Source organism: Convolutriloba macropyga, chromosome 1 (genome assembly GCF_964194025.1).
Source record: "Convolutriloba macropyga chromosome 1, txConMacr16.3, whole genome shotgun sequence".
Lineage (NCBI taxonomy): Eukaryota > Metazoa > Xenacoelomorpha > Acoela > Convolutidae > Convolutriloba > Convolutriloba macropyga.
In genome coordinates, this window is record NC_134468.1 from 20,126,050 (window position 1) to 20,145,037 (window position 18,988).

The following is an 18,988-nucleotide window of genomic DNA, read 5'->3' on the forward strand; positions in this document are numbered from 1 at the left end:
GATACTTCGAAATGATATATTATATACTTAGAGCTAAAAAATATAGAGATCTTTGTATTGATCTCGTAATATTGGCAAAAAAGCAAAAATTTTGCAAGTTTAGCCGCAAATTGTTGCTCTCATCCTTAATCAATTCACCTGTAACGTCTGCATTTATGCTCAATTGCGGTTAAATTTATTTTCAGTTTAACTATATAGGAGTGTTTTTCGTTTTACTACTGTCAATGTCATAGCAGCATGATTGAAAAATGTCATTGCAACATTGTAACATGCAAATTATAAGTAGCAACAATAATGTTTTGTGTACGAGAAAAGTTCGACAAAAGAGAGATTCGAACACTCAATATTGGGATTCGCAGTCAAGAGCCCCATACGTTTGGCTATGCGCCTGTGATGTTCGGCGCACTCTGTGTGTTGTTTTTCTGATACTTCAAAACGATATACTTGAAGCTAAAAAATTTAGAGGTCTCCGTATTGATATTGAAATATTGGCACAAATGCAAAAAAAAATTGCAGGTTTATCCGCAAATTGTTGTTCTAATCCGTTTTGAGAGGTTTTCCTGTATCCGTTGGACCGAAGCATAACTGCGGGTATTTTTATGTCCAATTTAACAATATATGGTTCTTTTTCTTTGTAACTCTGTAAATGTCATAGCAGCTTAAGCAAAAAGTATCATAGCAACATTGTAATATGCAAAATATAGGTAGCAACTATAAATGAGAAAAGTACGACCACAGAGGAATTCGGACCTTCAGTCTGGTAATTCGAAATAATACTGTATATTCGTTTGGCTATTCGGCTTTGAGGTTGACATTAGTCTAAAAAATGTTTTTGAGATACTTCAATTTATATGCTGAGAGCTAAAACATAGAGTTCTTTGTATTGATCTGAAAATATTGTTAGAAAATTAAAATTCTTGCAAGTTTATCCGCAAATTGTTGCTCATATCTTTTTTCAGAGGTTAACCTGTAATGTTTGCACCGAAACATAATTGCGGGTAACTTTATTTCCAATTTAACAAATTATAGCTCTTTTCCTTTGTAACTCTGTAAATGTCATAGCAGCTTAAGCAAAAATTATCACAGCAACATTGTAACGTGCAAATTATAGGTAGCAACTATAAATGAGAAACGTCCGACGACTGAGGGGTTCGAACCCACAACCTTCTCCTTCGAAGTCAGACGCCCTGTCCGTTATGCTATTCGTCCCTGAAATTGGCATCGCTCTGAAAAAGGTTTTTTTGGATTCTTCGAAATTATGTACATGGAGCTAAAAAAATTTAGAGATCTTTGTATTGATCTCGAAATATTGGCAAAAAAGCATAACTTTTTGCACGTTTAGCCGCAAATTGTTGCTCTCATCCTTAATCAATTCACCTGTAACGTCTGCTCTTATGCTCAATTGCGGTTAACTTTAATTTCAGTTTAACTATATAGGAGTGTTTTCCGTTTTACTACTGTCATTGTCATAGCAGCATGATTGAAAAATGTCATTGCAACATTGTAACATGCAAATTTTAAGTAGCAACGATAATGTTTTGTGTACGAGAAAAGTTCGACAAAAGAGAGATTCGAACACTCAATGTTGGGATTCGCAGTCAAGAGCCTTATACGTTTGGCTATGCGCCTGTGATGTTCGGCGCACTCTGAAAAATGTTTGTCGTTTTTCTGAAGCTAGAAAATTTAGAGGTCTCCGCATTGATCTTGAAATATAGGCACAAAAGCAAAAAAAAATTGAAGGTTTATCCGCAAATTGTTGTTCTCATCCGTTTTGAGAGGTTTTCCTGTATCCGTTGGACCGAAGCATAATTGCGGGTATTTTTATGTCCAATTTAACAATATATGGCTCTTTTTCCTTTTAACTCTGTAAATGTCATAGCAGCTTAAGCAAAAAGTATCTTAGCAATATTGTAATATGCAAATTATAGGTAGCAACTATAAATGAGAAAACTACGACCACAGAGGAATTCGGACCTCCAGTCTGGTAATTCGAAATAATACTGTATATTCGTTTGGCTATTCGGCTTTGAAGTTGACATTAGTCTGAAAAATGTATTTCAGGTACTTCAAATTATATGCTGAGAGCTAAATCGTAGAGATCTTTGTATTGATCTGGAAATATTGTTAGAAAAATAAAGTTTTTTGCACGTTTATCCGCAAATTGTTGCTCTTATCTTTTTTCAGAGGTTCCTGAAATAATTGTAACGAAACATAATTGCTTATTTCCAATTTAATGATGTATAGCTCTTTTCCTTTGTAAATCAGTATTGCTGCTATGAAATTGATAAGCTGCTATGAAATTGTAAATGTCATAGCAGCTTAACCAAAAAATATCACAGCAACATTGTAACGTGCAAATTATAGGTAGCAACTATAAATGAGAAAAGTGCGACGATTGAGGGGTTCGAACCCACAACCTTCTCCTTCGAAGTCAGACGCCCTGTCCGTTATGCTATGCGGCCTTGAAGCTTCCATCACTCTGAAAAAGGTTTTTTCGGAATTTTCGAATTTATTTACTTAGATTTAAAAAAAATATAGAGGTCTCCGTATTGATCTCGAGCAGAAAAGTTAAAATTTTCGCAAGTTTAGCCGCAAATTAGTGCTCTCATTTTTTATCAATTTACCTGTAACCTCTGCACTTATGCATAATTGCGGTTAACTTTATTTTCAGTTTACCTATATAGGTTTGTTTTCCTTTTTACTACTGGCAATGTCATAGCAGCATGATGGAAAATTGTTTTAGCAAGCTTGTTACATGCAATTTATAAGTAGCAACTATAATGTTCTGTGTACGAGAGAAGTTCGCCAAAAAAGAGATTCGAACACCCAATGTTTGGATTTGCAGTCATAAGCCTTATACGTTTGGCTGAGAGAGTACTCTGGTTTGTTGATGAGAGCACTCTGAAAAATATGTGTCATTTTTCGGTTTTCGGATACTTCAAAATTATGTACTTAGAGCTAAAAAAAATATCGTGGTCGTCGTATTGATCTTGATATATTGGCAGAAAGTCAAATAGTTTTGCAAAGTTATCAGCAAATTGTTGCTCTCATCCTTTTTCAGATGTTTACCGGTAACGTTTCTACCGAAGCTTTTTAACTCTGTAATTGTCATAGCAGTTTAAGCAAAAAGTATCATAGCAACATGGTAATATGCAAATTATATGTACCAACTGTAAATGAGAGAAATACGACCACAGAGGGTTTCGAACAAAGAAAAAGAGCCACATATAGTGCAACTGGAAATCAGGTTACCCGCAATTATGCATAGGAGTATAAAGTAAAGTGATCAAAAAGGATGAAAGAAACAATTGGCGGATCAACTTGCAAAAAATTTTTTCTGAGTTTTCAGAGTTTTCTGTCAATATTTGCAGATCAATATGGACACCTCTAATATTTAGTTCTAATTATATACTTTGAAGTATCCAAAAAAGACAAACGTTTTTCAGAGTGCTGGCATCAAGGCCGAATAGCCTAACGGATGAGGCGTCCGATTTCAAATCAGAAAATTGGTGGTACCGTTGTAAATGTCATAGCAGCATAAGCAGAAATTATCATAACAACATTTCAACAGGCAAATTATAGGTGGCAACTAAAATGTCATATGAAGGAGAAAAGTATAACCACAGAGGGATTCGAACCCCCAAACTTCTGATTCGAAGTCAGAAGTTTTATCCGCTAGGCTCTGCGCGCTTGGTAGAGACAGCACTGTAAAATTGTGTGTCTTTTTTGGGATACCTCAAAATTACATACTTACAGCCAGAAAAGAGGTGATCGTTAAATATAGGCCGAAAACCAAAAAATTGTGCAAATTTATCTTCAAATTGTTGCTCTCATCCTTCTCAATCAATTTACTTGTAACGTTTGATCCTATGCATAATTGAAGGTAACTTATTTTCCAATTAAACTATATGGGGTTCTTTTCTTTGGTACCCTTGTAAATGCTATAGCAGCATAAGCAGAAAATTTCATAGCAACATTATAAACATGCAATTTATAGGTAGCATCTATATTGTCAAAGGTACGAGAAAAGTGCGACCACAGAGGTATTCGAACGCCCAGTCTTCTGATTCGAAGTATTAAATGTTCGCCTTATCGGTTAGGCTATGCGGCTTTGCAGTTAGCCTCACTCTGAACAATGTTTTTCTTTTTTCTTTACTTTTTTACAAATAATTAGGGGTTTCCCTAGTGACCTTGAAATATTGGCAGAAATTTAGAAATTTTTGGACATGCATCCGCAAAATGTTGCTCTCATCCTCTCTAAAAAATTTACCTGTGTTTGCTCCGAAATTTACTTGCAGGTAATTTTATGTTCTATTTGACAATATGTGGCTCTTTTCCTTTGTAACTCTGTAAATGTCATAGCAGCATAAAAGAAAAGTGTCATACCAACATTGTGACATTCAAATTATAGGTATCTAACTACAATTTACCTGTGTTTGCACCGAAATGTACTTGCAGGTAATTTTATGTTCTATTTGACAATATGTGGCTCTTTTCCTCTCTGAAAAATTTACCTGTGTTTGCACCGAAATTTACTTGCAGGTAATTTTATGTTCTATTTGACAATATGTGGCTCTTTTCCTTTGTAACTCTGTAAATGTCATAGCAGCATAAAAGAAAAGTGTCATACCAACATTGTGACATTCAAATTATAGGTATCTAACTACAATTTACCTGTGTTTGCACCGAAATGTACTTGCAGGTAAATTTATGTTCTATTTGACAATATGTGGCTCTTTTCCTCTCTAAAAAATTTACCTGTGTTTGCACCGAAATTTACTTGCAGGTAATTTTATGTTCTATTTGACAATATGTGGCTCTTTTCCTTTGTAACTCTGATAATGTCATAGCAGCCTAAAAGAAAAATGTCATACCAACATTGTGATATTAAAATTATAGGTATCTAACTACAAAGTACGGGAGAGGGATTCTAACCCCAATTTCTCTGCTTTGAAATCAGAATTTTTATCTGTTAGGCTATGCGGTCATGATACAGAGAACACTATACAATTTTCTGTGTCTGATTTTTTCTCGGATACCTCAAAATATATACTTAGAGTTGAAAACTAGAGGTATCCGTATTGATCTCGAAATACTGACAGGAAATTATTGAATTCCTTTGTACCACTGTCGATGTCATAGCAGCCTGATAGAAAAATGGTATAGCAATACTGTATTATGAAAATTATAAGTAGCAACTATAATGTTAAATGTAGGAGAAACGTACGACCACAGAGGGATTCGGACACACCATGTTGGGATTCATAGTCTAATGACTTATACCTTTGGCTATTTGGCACTGATGTTTAGCGTACCCTGACTGAAAAATGCCTGTCTTTTTTTCGGATACTTAGATTAGAGGTCTCCCTATTGATCTTGAAATGAAGGCGGAAAACAAAAAATCTTAGCAAATTTGTCCGCAAATTGTTGATCTCGTTCTTTTTAATAAATTTTATGTTCTATTTGACAATATGTGGCTCTTTTCCTTTGTAACTCTGATAATGTCATAGCAGCCTAAAAGAAAAATGTCATACCAACATTGTGATATTAAAATTATAGGTATCTAACTACAAAGTACGGGAGAGGGATTCTAACTCCAATTTCTCTGCTTTGAAATCAGAATTTTTATCTGTTAGGCTATGCGGTCATGATACAGAGAACACTATACAATTTTCTGTGTCTGATTTTTTCTCGGATACCTCAAAATATATACTTAGAGTTGAAAACTAGAGGTATCCGTATTGATCTCGAAATACTGACAGGAAATTATTGAATTCCTTTGTACCACTGTCGATGTCATAGCAGCCTGATAGAAAAATGGTATAGCAATACTGTATTATGAAAATTATAAGTAGCAACTATAATGTTAAATGTAGGAGAAACGTACGACCACAGAGGGATTCGGACACACCATGTTGGGATTCATAGTCTAATGACTTATACCTTTGGCTATTTGGCACTGATGTTTAGCGTACCCTGACTGAAAAATGCCTGTCTTTTTTTCGGATACTTAGATTAGAGGTCTCCCTATTGATCTTGAAATGAAGGCGGAAAACAAAAAATCTTAGCAAATTTGTCCGCAAATTGTTGATCTCGTTCTTTTTAATAAATTTATCTGTAAAGTTTGTACCGAAGCATGATTTTGAGTAACTTTATGTCCAATTTTACAATATGTGGCTTTTCCCTTTGTAGATCTGTAAATGTCATAGCAACATTGTAACAGGCAAATTATAGGTAGCTAACTACAATGTCATTTATACAAGAAAAGTACGGTCATAGTAGGATTCTAAACCCCAATTTTCTCTGCCTCGGAGCCAGATTCCTTGTCCGTTAAGCTATGCGGCCCTGATGTAGACAACACTGTAAAATTGTCTGTGTCTGATTTTTTTCGGATACTTCAAAATATATACTTGGAGCTTTAAAAAAGGTCCCCGTTTTGATCTTGAAATTTTGGCAGAGAACCAAAAATTTTGCAATTTTGTCTTTAAATTGTTGCTCTCGTCCTTTTTAAGAAGTTTACCTCTTACGTTTGCAACGAAGCATAATTGCGGATTTTTTTGTCCAATTTAACAAAATGTGGCTCTTTTTCTTTGTACCACTGTAAATGTCATAGCAGTCTGATTGAAAATTGTTATAGCAAGTAACTTGCAACTTATACATAGCAACTATAATGTTATATGTACGAAAAAAGTTTGACCAAATAGTGACTCGAACGCCCAATTTCGAGATTTTCAGTCAGACGCCTTATCCGTTAGGCTATTCGTTTTTGAAGTTAACAGCACTCTGAAAAATTTCTGTCTGTTTTCGGATACTTCAAATTTTTATACTTAGAGCTAAAAAATAGAGGTCTCCCTATTGATCTTTAAATATTGGCAGAAAACTAAAAATTTGTGCAAATTTGTCGGCAAAATGTTGCTCTCATCCTTTTTAATGAAGTTTACCTATAACGTTTGCACAGAATCATAATTGCGGGTAATTTTATGTCCACTTTAACCATATGCGGCTCTTTTCTTTTGTAACTCTGTAATTGTCATTGCAGCGTAAACGAAAAATGTCATAGCTAAGTTTTAACAGGCAAACTATAGGTATCTAACTACAATGTCATATATACAAGAAAAGGCCATAGAGGGATTTTAAGTCACAATGCTCTGCTTTGAAGTCAGAAACCTTATCCTTTAGAATATGCGGCAGTGATATAGACAACATCATGAAAATCTGTGTGTGATTTTGTTTTGATACTTCAAAATATATACTTAGAACTAAACATTAGAGGTCTCCATATTGATCTGCAAATATTGACAGAAAGCTCGAAATTTTTGCAAGTTCATCCGCAAACTGTTGCTCTCATCCCTCTTAATCAATTTACCTTCAACGTTTGCCCCTATGCATAATTTCGGGTAACGTTTCTACGGGCTAACTATATGTGGCACTTTTCTTTTGTACCACTGTCAATGTTTGCCTGATTGAAAAGTGTGATAGCATAATTGTAAAATGTAAATTATAGGCAGAAACTATAATGGCGTCTGAGAAGATCGCGACCACAGAGGGATCCGAATCCCCAACTCTCTGCTTTGAAGTCAGAAGTTTCATCCTTTCGGCTACGCGGCCTTAATAATGACAGCTCTACAAAAGGTCGTTCTGATTTTTTTTGGATACTTCAAATGATATACTTAGAGCTAAAAACTAGATCCGTAATGATCGAAAATATTTGCAAAAAAACTAACTTTTTTTGCAAGTTGATCCGCAAATTATTGCTCTCGTCCTTAATCAATTTACCTGTAACGTCTGCAATTATGCATAGTTGCGGGTTACTTTTTTTCAGTTTAACTATATATGGTTCTTTTCCTCTTTATTACTGTCAATGTCATAGCAGCATGGTTGAAAAATGTTATAGCAACATTGTAAAATGCAAAAAATAAATAGCAACTATAATATTATGTGTACGAGAAAAGTTCGACAAAAGAGAGATTCGAACACCCAATATTGGGATTCGCAGTCAAACCTACGCAGAATTGGGGTAATTTTTTTCAGTTTAATTATATGTGGCTCTTGTCCTTTGTACTACTCAAAATGTCATAGCGGCCTGATTGAAAAATATTATAGCGACATTGTAACCCGCAAATTATAAATAGCAATTCTATTTTTATATGTAAGAGAAAAATTCGACCACAGAGGCATTCGAACAAAAAATGTGTGGATTTGCAATTAAAAGCCTTATTTGTGAGGCTATGCGGCCTTGATGTTCAATGCACTCTCAAAAATGTCTGTCTTTTTTCGGATAGTTCGAAGTTTTATACTCAGAGCTAAAAAAATAGAGTTATAGATCTTAAAATATTGGCAAAAAACTAAAAGTTTCTGCAGATTTATCCGGAAATTGTTGCTCTCGTACTTCTTAAAAAATTTAATTGTAATGTTTGCACAGAACTATTATTGCAGGTAACTTTTTTTCCAGTTAGACTATATGTGGTTCTTTTCCTTTGTACAACTCTAAATGTCATAGCAGCCTAAACGAAGAATTTTATAGCAAAATTATATAGGCATATTATAGGTAGTAAACTACAGTGTCTTAAATAAGGGGAAAGTACGGTCATTGAGGGATTCTGATCCCAATCCTCTTCTTCGAAATCAGAAACCTTATCCGTTAGGCTATGCGGCAGTGATATTGACAACACTGTATAAATTTCTGGGTGCGATTTTCTTTCGGATTCTACTTAGAGCTAACAAATAGAGCTCTCCGTTTTGATCTAGAAATATTTCTTTCATCCTTCTGAATCAGTTTCCTGTAACGTTTGCGCTGAATAATGAATGCGGGTTTCTTTAATTTCAATTTATTTATATGTGGCTCTTTTCCTTTGTACCACTGTCTTTGTCATAGCAGCATAATTGAAAAATGTCATAGCAACATTATAACATGCAAATTATAAATGGCACCTATAATGTTATATGTACGAGAAAAGCTCGACCGCCGAGGGATTCGAAATTCAATGTTCGGATTTGCAGTCAAAAGCTTTATGCGTCAGGCTACGCGGCCTTGATGTTGATTGAACTCTGAAAAACGTCTGTCTTTTTCGGATACTTCAAAATTTAACAATTAGAAATAAAAAATGCAGGTGTTCTTTTTTGAGATTGAAGTATTGGCAGAAAACTAAAAATATCTGCAAATTTGTGCGCAAATTGTTGCTCTCATCCTTTTTATTGAATTTACTTGTAACCTCTGCACCGAAAAATGTCTGTCTTTTTTCGGATACTTAGATTAGAGGTCTCCCTATTGATCTTGAAATGAAGGCAGAAAACAAAAAATCTTTGCAAATTTATCCGCAAATTGTTGCTCATCCTTTTTAATAATTTTATTTGTAAAGTTTGTACCGAAGCATGATAGCGGGTAACTTTATGTCCAATTTAACAATTTGTAGCTCTTTTCGTCTGAAGATCTCTAACGGCCATAGCAGCATAAGCAAAAAATATCATAGCAACATTGTAGCATGCAAATTATAGGTAGCAACTATAGTGTTATATTAAAGAGAAAAGTACTTCCATAGCGGGCTTGATGTTTACAGCTCTCTCAACATTTCTGTGTCTTGTTTTAAGGATACCTGAATAATACATACTTAGAGCTAAAAAATAGATCCTAAATTTTTTGCAGAAAGCCAAAAATTTTGCTAATCTATCGGAAAATTATTGCTCTCATGCTTCATAATAAATTTACCTGTAACGCTTGCACCGAAGAATAATTGCGGGTTACTTTATTTTCACTATATCTGGCTCTTGTCCTCAGTATCACTGTAAATCTGATAGCCGCATAAACAAAGATTGTCATAGCAACATCGACAGGCAAATTAAATGTAGCTAACTAATATGTCATATGTACGATGAAAGAATGACCAACGAGGGATTAGAACCCCCAATTATCTGCTTCGTAGTCAGAAATCCTATCCGTTAAGCTATGCGGCCTTGATGTTGAAAGCACTTTAACAAATTCTTGTGTCTGGTTTTTTTCGGGCACTTCAATTTATACACTTAGAGCTGAAAACTAGAGATTCCCGTTTTGATCTGGAAAAATTGGCAGAAAATTAAATTGTTTTCAAATTTGTCCCCAAATTGTTGCTTTCATCCTTTTTAATCAATTTACTGGTAGCGTGTGCTCCTCTACATAATTGCGGGTAACTTAATTTCCATTTGAACTATATGTGGCTCTTTTCCTTTGTACCGTTGTAAATATAGCTGCATAAGCAGAAAATATGGCAACATTGTATCCGGCAAATTGTCATATGGCAAAATATCATAGCAGCATAAACGAAATTTTTTTTAGCAAGGTTGTAACAAGCATATTAAAGGTTCTAAACTACAGTGTCGTAAATACGGGGAAAGTACGGCTATAGAGGGAGTCTAAACCCAAACTTCTTTTTCGAAATCAGAAACTTTATCCGTATGGCTATGCGGTCGTGATATTGACAACACTCTAAAAATTTCTGGGTCAGATCTTTCTTTGGATACGTCAAGTTATATTCTTAAAGCCATAAAAGGAGGTCTCCGTTTTGATCTAGAAATATTGGCAGAAAACAAAAATTTTTTGCAAATTTATCAGCAACTATTTGCTTTCATCCTTCTGGATCAGTTTACCTGTAACGTTTGCGCCGAATAATAAATGGTGGTTTCTTTATTTTCAATTTATTTATATTTGGCTCTTTTTCTTTGTACCACTGTCATTGTCATATCAGCATAATTAAAAAATGTCATAGCAACATTGTAACATGCAAATTATAAGCGGCACTTATAATGTTATACGTACAAGAAAAGGTCGACCACAGATGGATTCGAAATTCAATGTTCGGATTCGCAGTCAAACGCTTTATGCGTCAGGTTACGCTGCCATAAAGCGTTCAGGTTATGCGGCCTTGATGTTGATAGAACTCTGAAAAATGTCTGTCTTTCTTCGGATACTTCAAAATTTTATAATTAGAGCTAAAAATAGAGGTGTTCTTTTTGAGAATGAAATATTGGCAAAAAACTAAAAGTATTTATGCGCATAAGCAAAAAATATAATAGCAACATTGTAGCATGCAAATTATAGGTAGCAACTATAGTGTTATATTAAAGAGAAAAGTACTTCCATAGCGGGCTTGATGTTGACAGCACTCTCAAAATGTCCATGTCTTGTTTTTTATTATACCCGAATAATACATACTTAGAGCTAAAAAATAGAGGTCTTCGTATGGATCTTAAAGTTTTAGCAGGAAGCCAAAAATTTGGCTAATATAACGGAAAATTGTTGCTCTCATGCTTCTTAATAAATTTACCTGTAACGTTTGCAACGAAGAATAATTGTGGGTTACTTTATTTCCACTATGTCTTGCTCTTGTCCTCTGTGTCACTGTAAATATGATCGCCGCATAAACAAAAATCGCCATAGCAACATCGACAGACAAGTTATATGTAGCTACACAATATGTCATATGTACGATGAAAGAAGGACCAACGAGGGATTAGAACCCCCAATTGTCTGCTTCGTTGTCAGAAATCTTATCCGTTAAGCTATGCGGCCTTGATGTTGAAAGCACTCTAACACATTCGTGTCTCTGGTTTTTTTCGGGCACTTCAATTTATATACTTTGAGCCAAAAACTAGAAATCCCCGTATTGATCTGGAAAAATTGGCAGAAAATTCAAATGTTTTCAAATTTATGCGCAAATTGTTGCTTTCATCCTTTTTAATGAATTTACTGGTAACGTGTGCGGTGTGCTCCTATGCATAATTGCGGATACCAACTAACAATATGTGGCTCTTTTCCTTTTGCAAATATAAACTCTGCAAGTATTAAAGCAGCGTAATCAAAAATATCATCGCCCCATTGTAACATGCAAATTGTAGGTAGCAACTATATTGTCATGTGTCGTTGACAAAAACGACCAAAGTGGGATTGGAATTCTGCTTCCAAGTAAGAAACCATATCTGTTAGGCTAAGCTGCCTTTGATTTAGACAACACTCTAAAAAATATGTTTATCAGATTTTTTTTCGGATACTTCACATTATGTACTTAGAGCTAAATAAATAGAGGTCCCCGTATTGATCTTGAAATTTTTGTAGAAAACTAATGACTGATGCACTCTTATCCCCAAATTGTTGCACTCATCCTTTTTAATGAATTTTCCTGTAACGTTTGCACCTAGTCATAATTGCGGGTAGCTCTTTTTTCTCTTTAACTATATGTGGTTATGTTTCTTTGTACCACTGTCAATGCCATATTAGCATAATTGAAAAATGTTATAGCAACGTTGTAACATGCAGATTATAGTTTGCAACTATATTGTCATATGTACGAGCAAAGTACGACCAGAGAGGGATTCAAACCCCCAATCTTCTGATTCGAATTGAGAAACATTATCCGCTAGACTATGCACTCTTGGTAGAGAAAGCACTCTCAAAATGTCTGTGTCTTTTTTTGGATACCTCAAAATTACATACTTAGGGCTGTAAGAAATAGAGTCTTCGTATTGATCTTAAAATTTAGAGAGAAAACCAAAAAGTAAATTAAAAATGTATCGGAAAATTGTCGGTCTCAACCTTCTCAATAATTTTACTTATAAACCTTGCGCCAAAGAATAATAACTGGTTACTTTTTTTTTCACTTTAACTATATCTGTCTCTTGTCCGTTGTACCGCTATAAATGTCATTGCCGCATAAACGAAAAATGTCATACCAACCTTGTAACAGGCAAATTATAAGTACCTAACTATACTCTCATAGGTACGATAAAAAATACGACCTAGCAGGGATTAGAACCCTCAATTCTCTGCTTCCAAGTCAGAACCCTTATCTGTTAGGCTATGCGGCTCTGATCTTGACAGCACTCTAAAGTGTTTATAAGTCTGATTTTTTTTCGGATACTTCAATTTACACACTTAGAGCTAAAATTTAGAGATCCCGTTTTGATCTAGAAATTTCGGCAGAAAACTAAATTGGTTGCAAATTTATCCGCATATTGTTGGTCTCATCTTTTTTATTCAATTTACTTGTAATGTTTGCTCCTATGCATACTTGAGGGTACCTTAATTTCCAGTTGAACTATATATGGCTCTTTTCCTATGTACTGTTGTAAATGTCATAGCAGCATAAGCAGAAAATATCATCGCAACATTGTAACAGGCAATTCATGGTAGCAACTAAATTGTCATATGTACGAGAAAACTACGAACACACAGGGATTCAAACCCTCAAACATCTGATTCGAAGTCAGGAGTTTTATAAGCTAGGCTCTGCGCGCCTGGTAGAGACAGCACTCTAAAACTGTCTTTGTCTCTACATACAGCTAAAAAAGAGAGGTCTCCGTATTGATCTTGAAATATATGCAGAAAACCAAAAAGTTCTGCAAATTTATCCGCAAATTGTTTCTCTAGTCATTCATAATAAATAGTAACGTCGTAACATGGTAACATGCAATTTATAGATGGCAACTATAATATTATATGTCCAAGAAAAGTACGACCAGAGAGGATTTTTACTTTAAATTTTCTGCTTCGAAATTAGAAAGCTTAGGCCTTGAAGTAGATAACACTCTAGTTGATGTCTTTGTCTAATTTTTTTCGGATGTCTCAAATTATACACATAGAGCAAAAATTTAGAGCTTTTCGTTTTGATGTGTAAATGTTGGCCGAAAATTAAAACATTTTTGTTGATTTGTCCGCAATTTGTTGCTCTCATCCTTTTTAATAAATTTACCTGCAACATTTGCACCGAAGCATAATTGCGGGTAACTTCTGTCCAATTTTACTATATGTGGCTCTTTTCCGTTTGCAAATTTAAACTCTGCAAATATTAAAGCAGCGTAATCAAAAATATCATCGCTCCATTGTAACATGCAAATTGTAGGTAGCAACTATATTGTCATATGTCGTTGACAAAAACGACCACAGAGGGATTGAAATTCTGCTTCCAAGTAAGAAACCATATCTGTTAGGCTAAGCTGCCTTTGATATAGACAACACTCTAAAAAATGTGTTTATCAGATTTTTTTTCGGATACTTCACATTATGTACTTAGAGCTAAATAAATAGAAGTCCCCGTATTGATCTTGAAATTTTTGTAGAAAACTAATGACTGATGCACTCTTATCCCCAAATTGTTGCACTCATCCTTTTTAATGAATTTTCCTGTAACGTTTGCACCTAGTCATAATTGCGGGTAGCTCTTTTTTCTCTTTAACTATATGTGGTTATGTTTCTCTGTACCACTGTCAATGCCATATTAGCATAATTGAAAAATGTTACAGCAACATTGTAACATGCAGATTGTAGTTTGCAACTATATTGTCATATGTACGTGAAAAGTGCGACCACAGAGGGTTTCAAACCCCAATCTTCTTATTCGAAGTCAGTCACTGTATCCGTTAGGCTATGCGCGCTTGATAGCTTCAGCACTCTAAATATCTCGTTGTCCTATATTTTTGTATAGCTCAAAATTACATACTTAACCTAAAAATAGAGGTCTCCATATTGATCTTGAAATATTGGCAGAAAACCAAAAAAATTGCAAATATATCTGAAAATCGTCGCTCTCATCCTTTTGAATAAATTTACTTGTTAATGTTGATTCGGAATAGTTGCGTTATGGAGTAAGGTATTCTGTGCAAATCCCGCTATAATCATTCGCTGAGTCGCGTTGACAGAATTTGTGTTCATAAGCTTGCTTAGAGCTAATAAATGATTTTGCGTTGATATTGGTTTTCATATCCTATTAAGAGCTGGTATTGGCGATATGCAATTTATATATGCACCATTATAAGGGTGTTAAGATCTCAATTATGTAGAAGTGCGGGTTTAGTTCTAACTCTACAGTAATTATACGCTACAAATTTACTCAATTATGGTTCCCAAATTTCATTGTTGATAATTTTGCAAGCTTTTGCTTTGTCAAGCCGCAGTGTGCGCTGATTGAAAATTGAACTCATAATGAAGATAAATTGTGAATGGGAGCTCTTAAGATGCTAGCTTCAGAACTGAGTCATCGATCGGCCGAATATGACTAACTATAGTTATAGATGACTCCCATTAGTTCATTTTGGTGGATCCTTTATTGTCATTAAGAATCATAGTGAGTGCCATTTTGAGCAGTCTAGTGACGAAATTATGTGTGCATTTTTTTATGCCCTTTACGTTGATAGTTACGTAGTAGAGACCGTGAGCCAAAATTTAGGCACCTCCCAAAAATTAATATTTTGCTCCCTTCTGAAAAGGTTAGTTATTTTTATAATATCGTTCCTGTAATAATACATCAACAACCATATAATGTAACAATTTTCAAGAAAATTATAGTATTACACCACTTTACAAAGCTCGTAAGTACGAACTAAAAGTGCAATAAGAACAACTTTTTGGTTGATGTTTACATTATATGCAGTAACTTTCTCCTATACACATAATATTTTCAAACCTCCGCTCTAATAGTATCTTCTAAATGGTGTCCGGAATATTAGCCGACTTGAATATTAGCCGAAAAAGTCAAAACTAGGCCTATTAGAAGAATTAATTGCTGAGAGAGTAAACAAAACTAGGACGTGCAATTATCTTACAAGAACGCCACTTTCTCACTCAAATATTTTGCGGTTTCTAGCCCAGATTGAACTGAAAAATGAGCTTCAGCTTCACAAAATATAAGCACAGGGGCGGACAAAAATTAGTTGTTGAAAACTTTTTGTTTAAGAAAAACAAAACTACCCCCAATTCTGTCTACTTTAAATGCGTAGTTACCACCTGCACATCAATACTTTCTATGAATGGGAACCTAGCAGCTATACAAAACCGGCCGACTCCACATAATCATGACTCCCAAGAAGAAAAAATTGAGGAAGAAAAGTTTAAGTTTAGACGGAAAGTTTTGAAATCAGTTTCCCGCAGTCCGGCTACACCACTCGCCAATCTTACAACAAACTTTTACAGGAAATGGATCAAAAATTTTTACCACCCCAGTACGACAAGATTCGACTCGGATTGAATTACAAACGATCACAATGCAGGCCTCCACCGCCAAAAAATTGGCAAGAAATTTTGATACCGGAAACTTGGAGATTAACGAGGAACAATCAAAATTTTTTGCTTCATCAAGAGGAAGGAATTTTAATTTTTGCGACAAAACAAGGATCGGAATTTTTGGTTAGATCGAAAAATGTTCTTTCAGATGGAACATTCAAAACCGCACCAGCACCATTTTATCAAATTTAAACAATTTTTGAAACAGCTGGGATCAACGATGATTGGAAAAATCCAGTAGTATGGGCGCTTTTCGGTTCAAAGTCACAAAATATTTACGAAAATTTTTTCAAAATTTCGGACCAAAAATGTTGTTCCAGAAGCATTGCTGACTGACTACGAAACTGGAATTATTAGTGATTTGAAAACGACTTTCCCTGCTTCGATTCTTTATGTGTGCTGGTTTCACTACACAGTGCATTTTTCGAAAATTGCAAGAGCTCGGTTTTTCACAAGCCTATGCAAAAGACAAAAATTATCGAAAATTCTCGAAAAAAAATATTTGCTCTGTTATTTTTACCCGAACACGAGATGGTTGCCACCTTTCATTACTACAAAACAACAATTGCGGACATGTTTCAACGATATCCTCAGCTCTCATCTTTTTTGATTATGTATACGGTTTTTGGTTGAAGGGAAACATTTCAATGGAAATGTTTTGTGTTTTTGATCGGCCGCCAAATCTCCGTCTCAAGCACTTGTATCGAAGTGGTAATTTGTCTGTTCAGCAATATTGGGATAGTGTTTCTCATATTTGTCGAAAATTGTAAAGGTTTTCTGTTTAATTTGTTGATATTCTATGAAGTTCCCAATTTTTCGGCTAATTTTCCATTCGGCTAATTTTCCATTCGGCTAATTTTCCATTCGGATAGTTTTCCTATTGATACGCATGCATGCGTAATAACTCAAATGCATACATCTTTTTTAAACATATAGAAGGGGGGGGTTAGCTGAAAAGATCATTCAAATTTTGTTTTCAGACTGAATTCACAGATTTAAGCATTCTTTTGGTTCATTAGTTTTCAAACCTCCAAATTAAGCAATGAGTGTCTTAAAATCATTATAATTTCTTTTCATATTCTCGTATAGTTATTCAATAATAAAAATTTAAAACCTAATACTGATCATTTATTTCTAGCCTGGGAAAAATCATATAGAGGCTCCATGAAAACGTTTTTCATGTCTGAAAAGATTACTTACAAATTAGTTTTTCAACTGTGCTTCAACTTTTTGCTTCAAAATTAAGCATTAAAAATAAAGTTGCAGGTAATTTACCTGAATGATGTGCAGGTAATTAATTTTGAGGGAAATTGTGCTGTTAAATTTTACCTGCACATGGCCTTACCTGCACACTGTGCAAATAAAATTACGTATACATTATTTGGAGTGAAATATATATTTTAAACAAAAACTGTAGTACATTTTTACATTTACACCTCTTCTTGTATATCCTTGTGTCTTTCACAACCCCCCTCCCCCCATGAGGCTTTGCACACGAGCATAATTGCGGTTCACTTCATTCATAATTTAACTGAATGTGGCTCTTTTACTTTGTATTACTGTAAATGTTCTATAGCAGCATAAAAGAAAAATGTCCGCAACATTGTTACAGGAAAATTATAGTTACCAACTATTGTGTCATCTGTATGACCAAAAATTGCGACCACAAAGGGATTCGAACCCCCAATCTTCTGATTCGATGTCAGACGCTTTATCCGTTAGGCTATGCGCCCTTGAAATTTAAAGCGCAAGAGTTTGCATGTGCTTTTCCCTCGCAATTGATTTTAACTAGGATTTGTTTAGTCTATCCTCTCGGCTTTAGGCCTGAACACTATATTGCTGATTATCATTTCAGGAGGCTCGATTAGCAAGACTCCACAGTCCCTACGTAAGTGGAAGCGCCAAATACGCGGAGAAATACGACCAGGAACTTTACTGGGCCAGAAAGAGACGTGACCTTGAACGAAGTCTGGACAGACTCTACGACAGGCTGTATCGTCTATGATCAGAATACCCAAAAGCGAGGCGTTGCATAGTATCTAGAAGTGATAATCCCCATGTTGTAATAAGTGAAATAACTTGGATCTGTTCTTCTTTCATGATCAGCTTCTTAGTTCTATTTGAACTATTACCGTTTTTAAGTGGTGGTCCATAAAAAATTAAATGGCCGACAAACTCTCTTTTGATAACGAACTGATTGTGCTAGCTTGTCACGCAAGAACAGAACCAAATATCACCCAAAACGAGAAATTATCAAATTCAACTGCTTTTACAAATCAACTAAACAATGAAAAAACTTTATAGTCAATTTAGAAAGGACAGGTTCCATGCCCTCACCCCACTGACCGACTGACTTATAGTTATGAATGCTTCTCAAAAAAGAGAATGATTATTAAGGTGATCTTTTTCTGCAAGCAATTTTAATGAGTACAGGGCGTGCGAAACCGTTTCATAAATAAAACCTGGTTTGTTTGTGGGTTCAAAATGATTGGACTAATTATGTGACTTATTTGTGAGCTATTGCGACAGTTTACCTGTGAGCGAAATGTCAAATGGCAACTTTGAAAAAAACTTGCTCGCAACAACCATTGCTCCCAAAGCGGCCTCTGCTTCGAATTAGGGCTCTTTCCGATGATTCCCCTCCCACCCCAGTTCAGTGGGGCTAGAACGTCTCTTGACCCCCTCAATAATGCCATAATGGGTGGTGGTATTTTTAAAGGGCTATGTATAGTAGGAAAACCCCCATTTTTGTGTTATGATCAATATAGGCCAAATAAAGTTTGTGTTGATATTAAAAATTGGATTTAAACAGTAGTTATCTGAACTGGTATTAGTCTTGTGGAGAGAAAGTCAAAAATGTCATGCGTACTTTATCAGTCTCAAACAAACATGGTTGCCGTCATTTTTAGTCAATTGCTTTAGAGACAAAAGGGCGTCATTATTCTAACAATATTGCTGGGGTAA

The 18,988-nt window shown here is 35.0% G+C and overlaps 2 protein-coding genes across 2 annotated transcripts in view; one reads left to right on the forward strand and one right to left on the reverse strand.

Annotated features, from left to right (window-relative positions):
* LOC142346837 (uncharacterized) overlaps nt 1–18,684 on the forward strand; it is a 236,672-nt gene extending 217,988 nt beyond the window's left edge. Inside the window, exon 13 of the mRNA XM_075398892.1 lies at nt 17,880–18,684. Coding sequence (XP_075255007.1) covers nt 17,880–18,029 — 150 coding nt within the window. The 3' untranslated portion in view covers nt 18,030–18,684. The remainder of the gene's footprint in view (nt 1–17,879) is intronic.
* Nucleotides 1–18,988, reverse strand: part of LOC142336170 (ERO1-like protein beta) — a 459,014-nt gene that overhangs the window by 292,289 nt on the left and 147,737 nt on the right. The gene's annotated exons all lie outside the window — the stretch shown is intronic.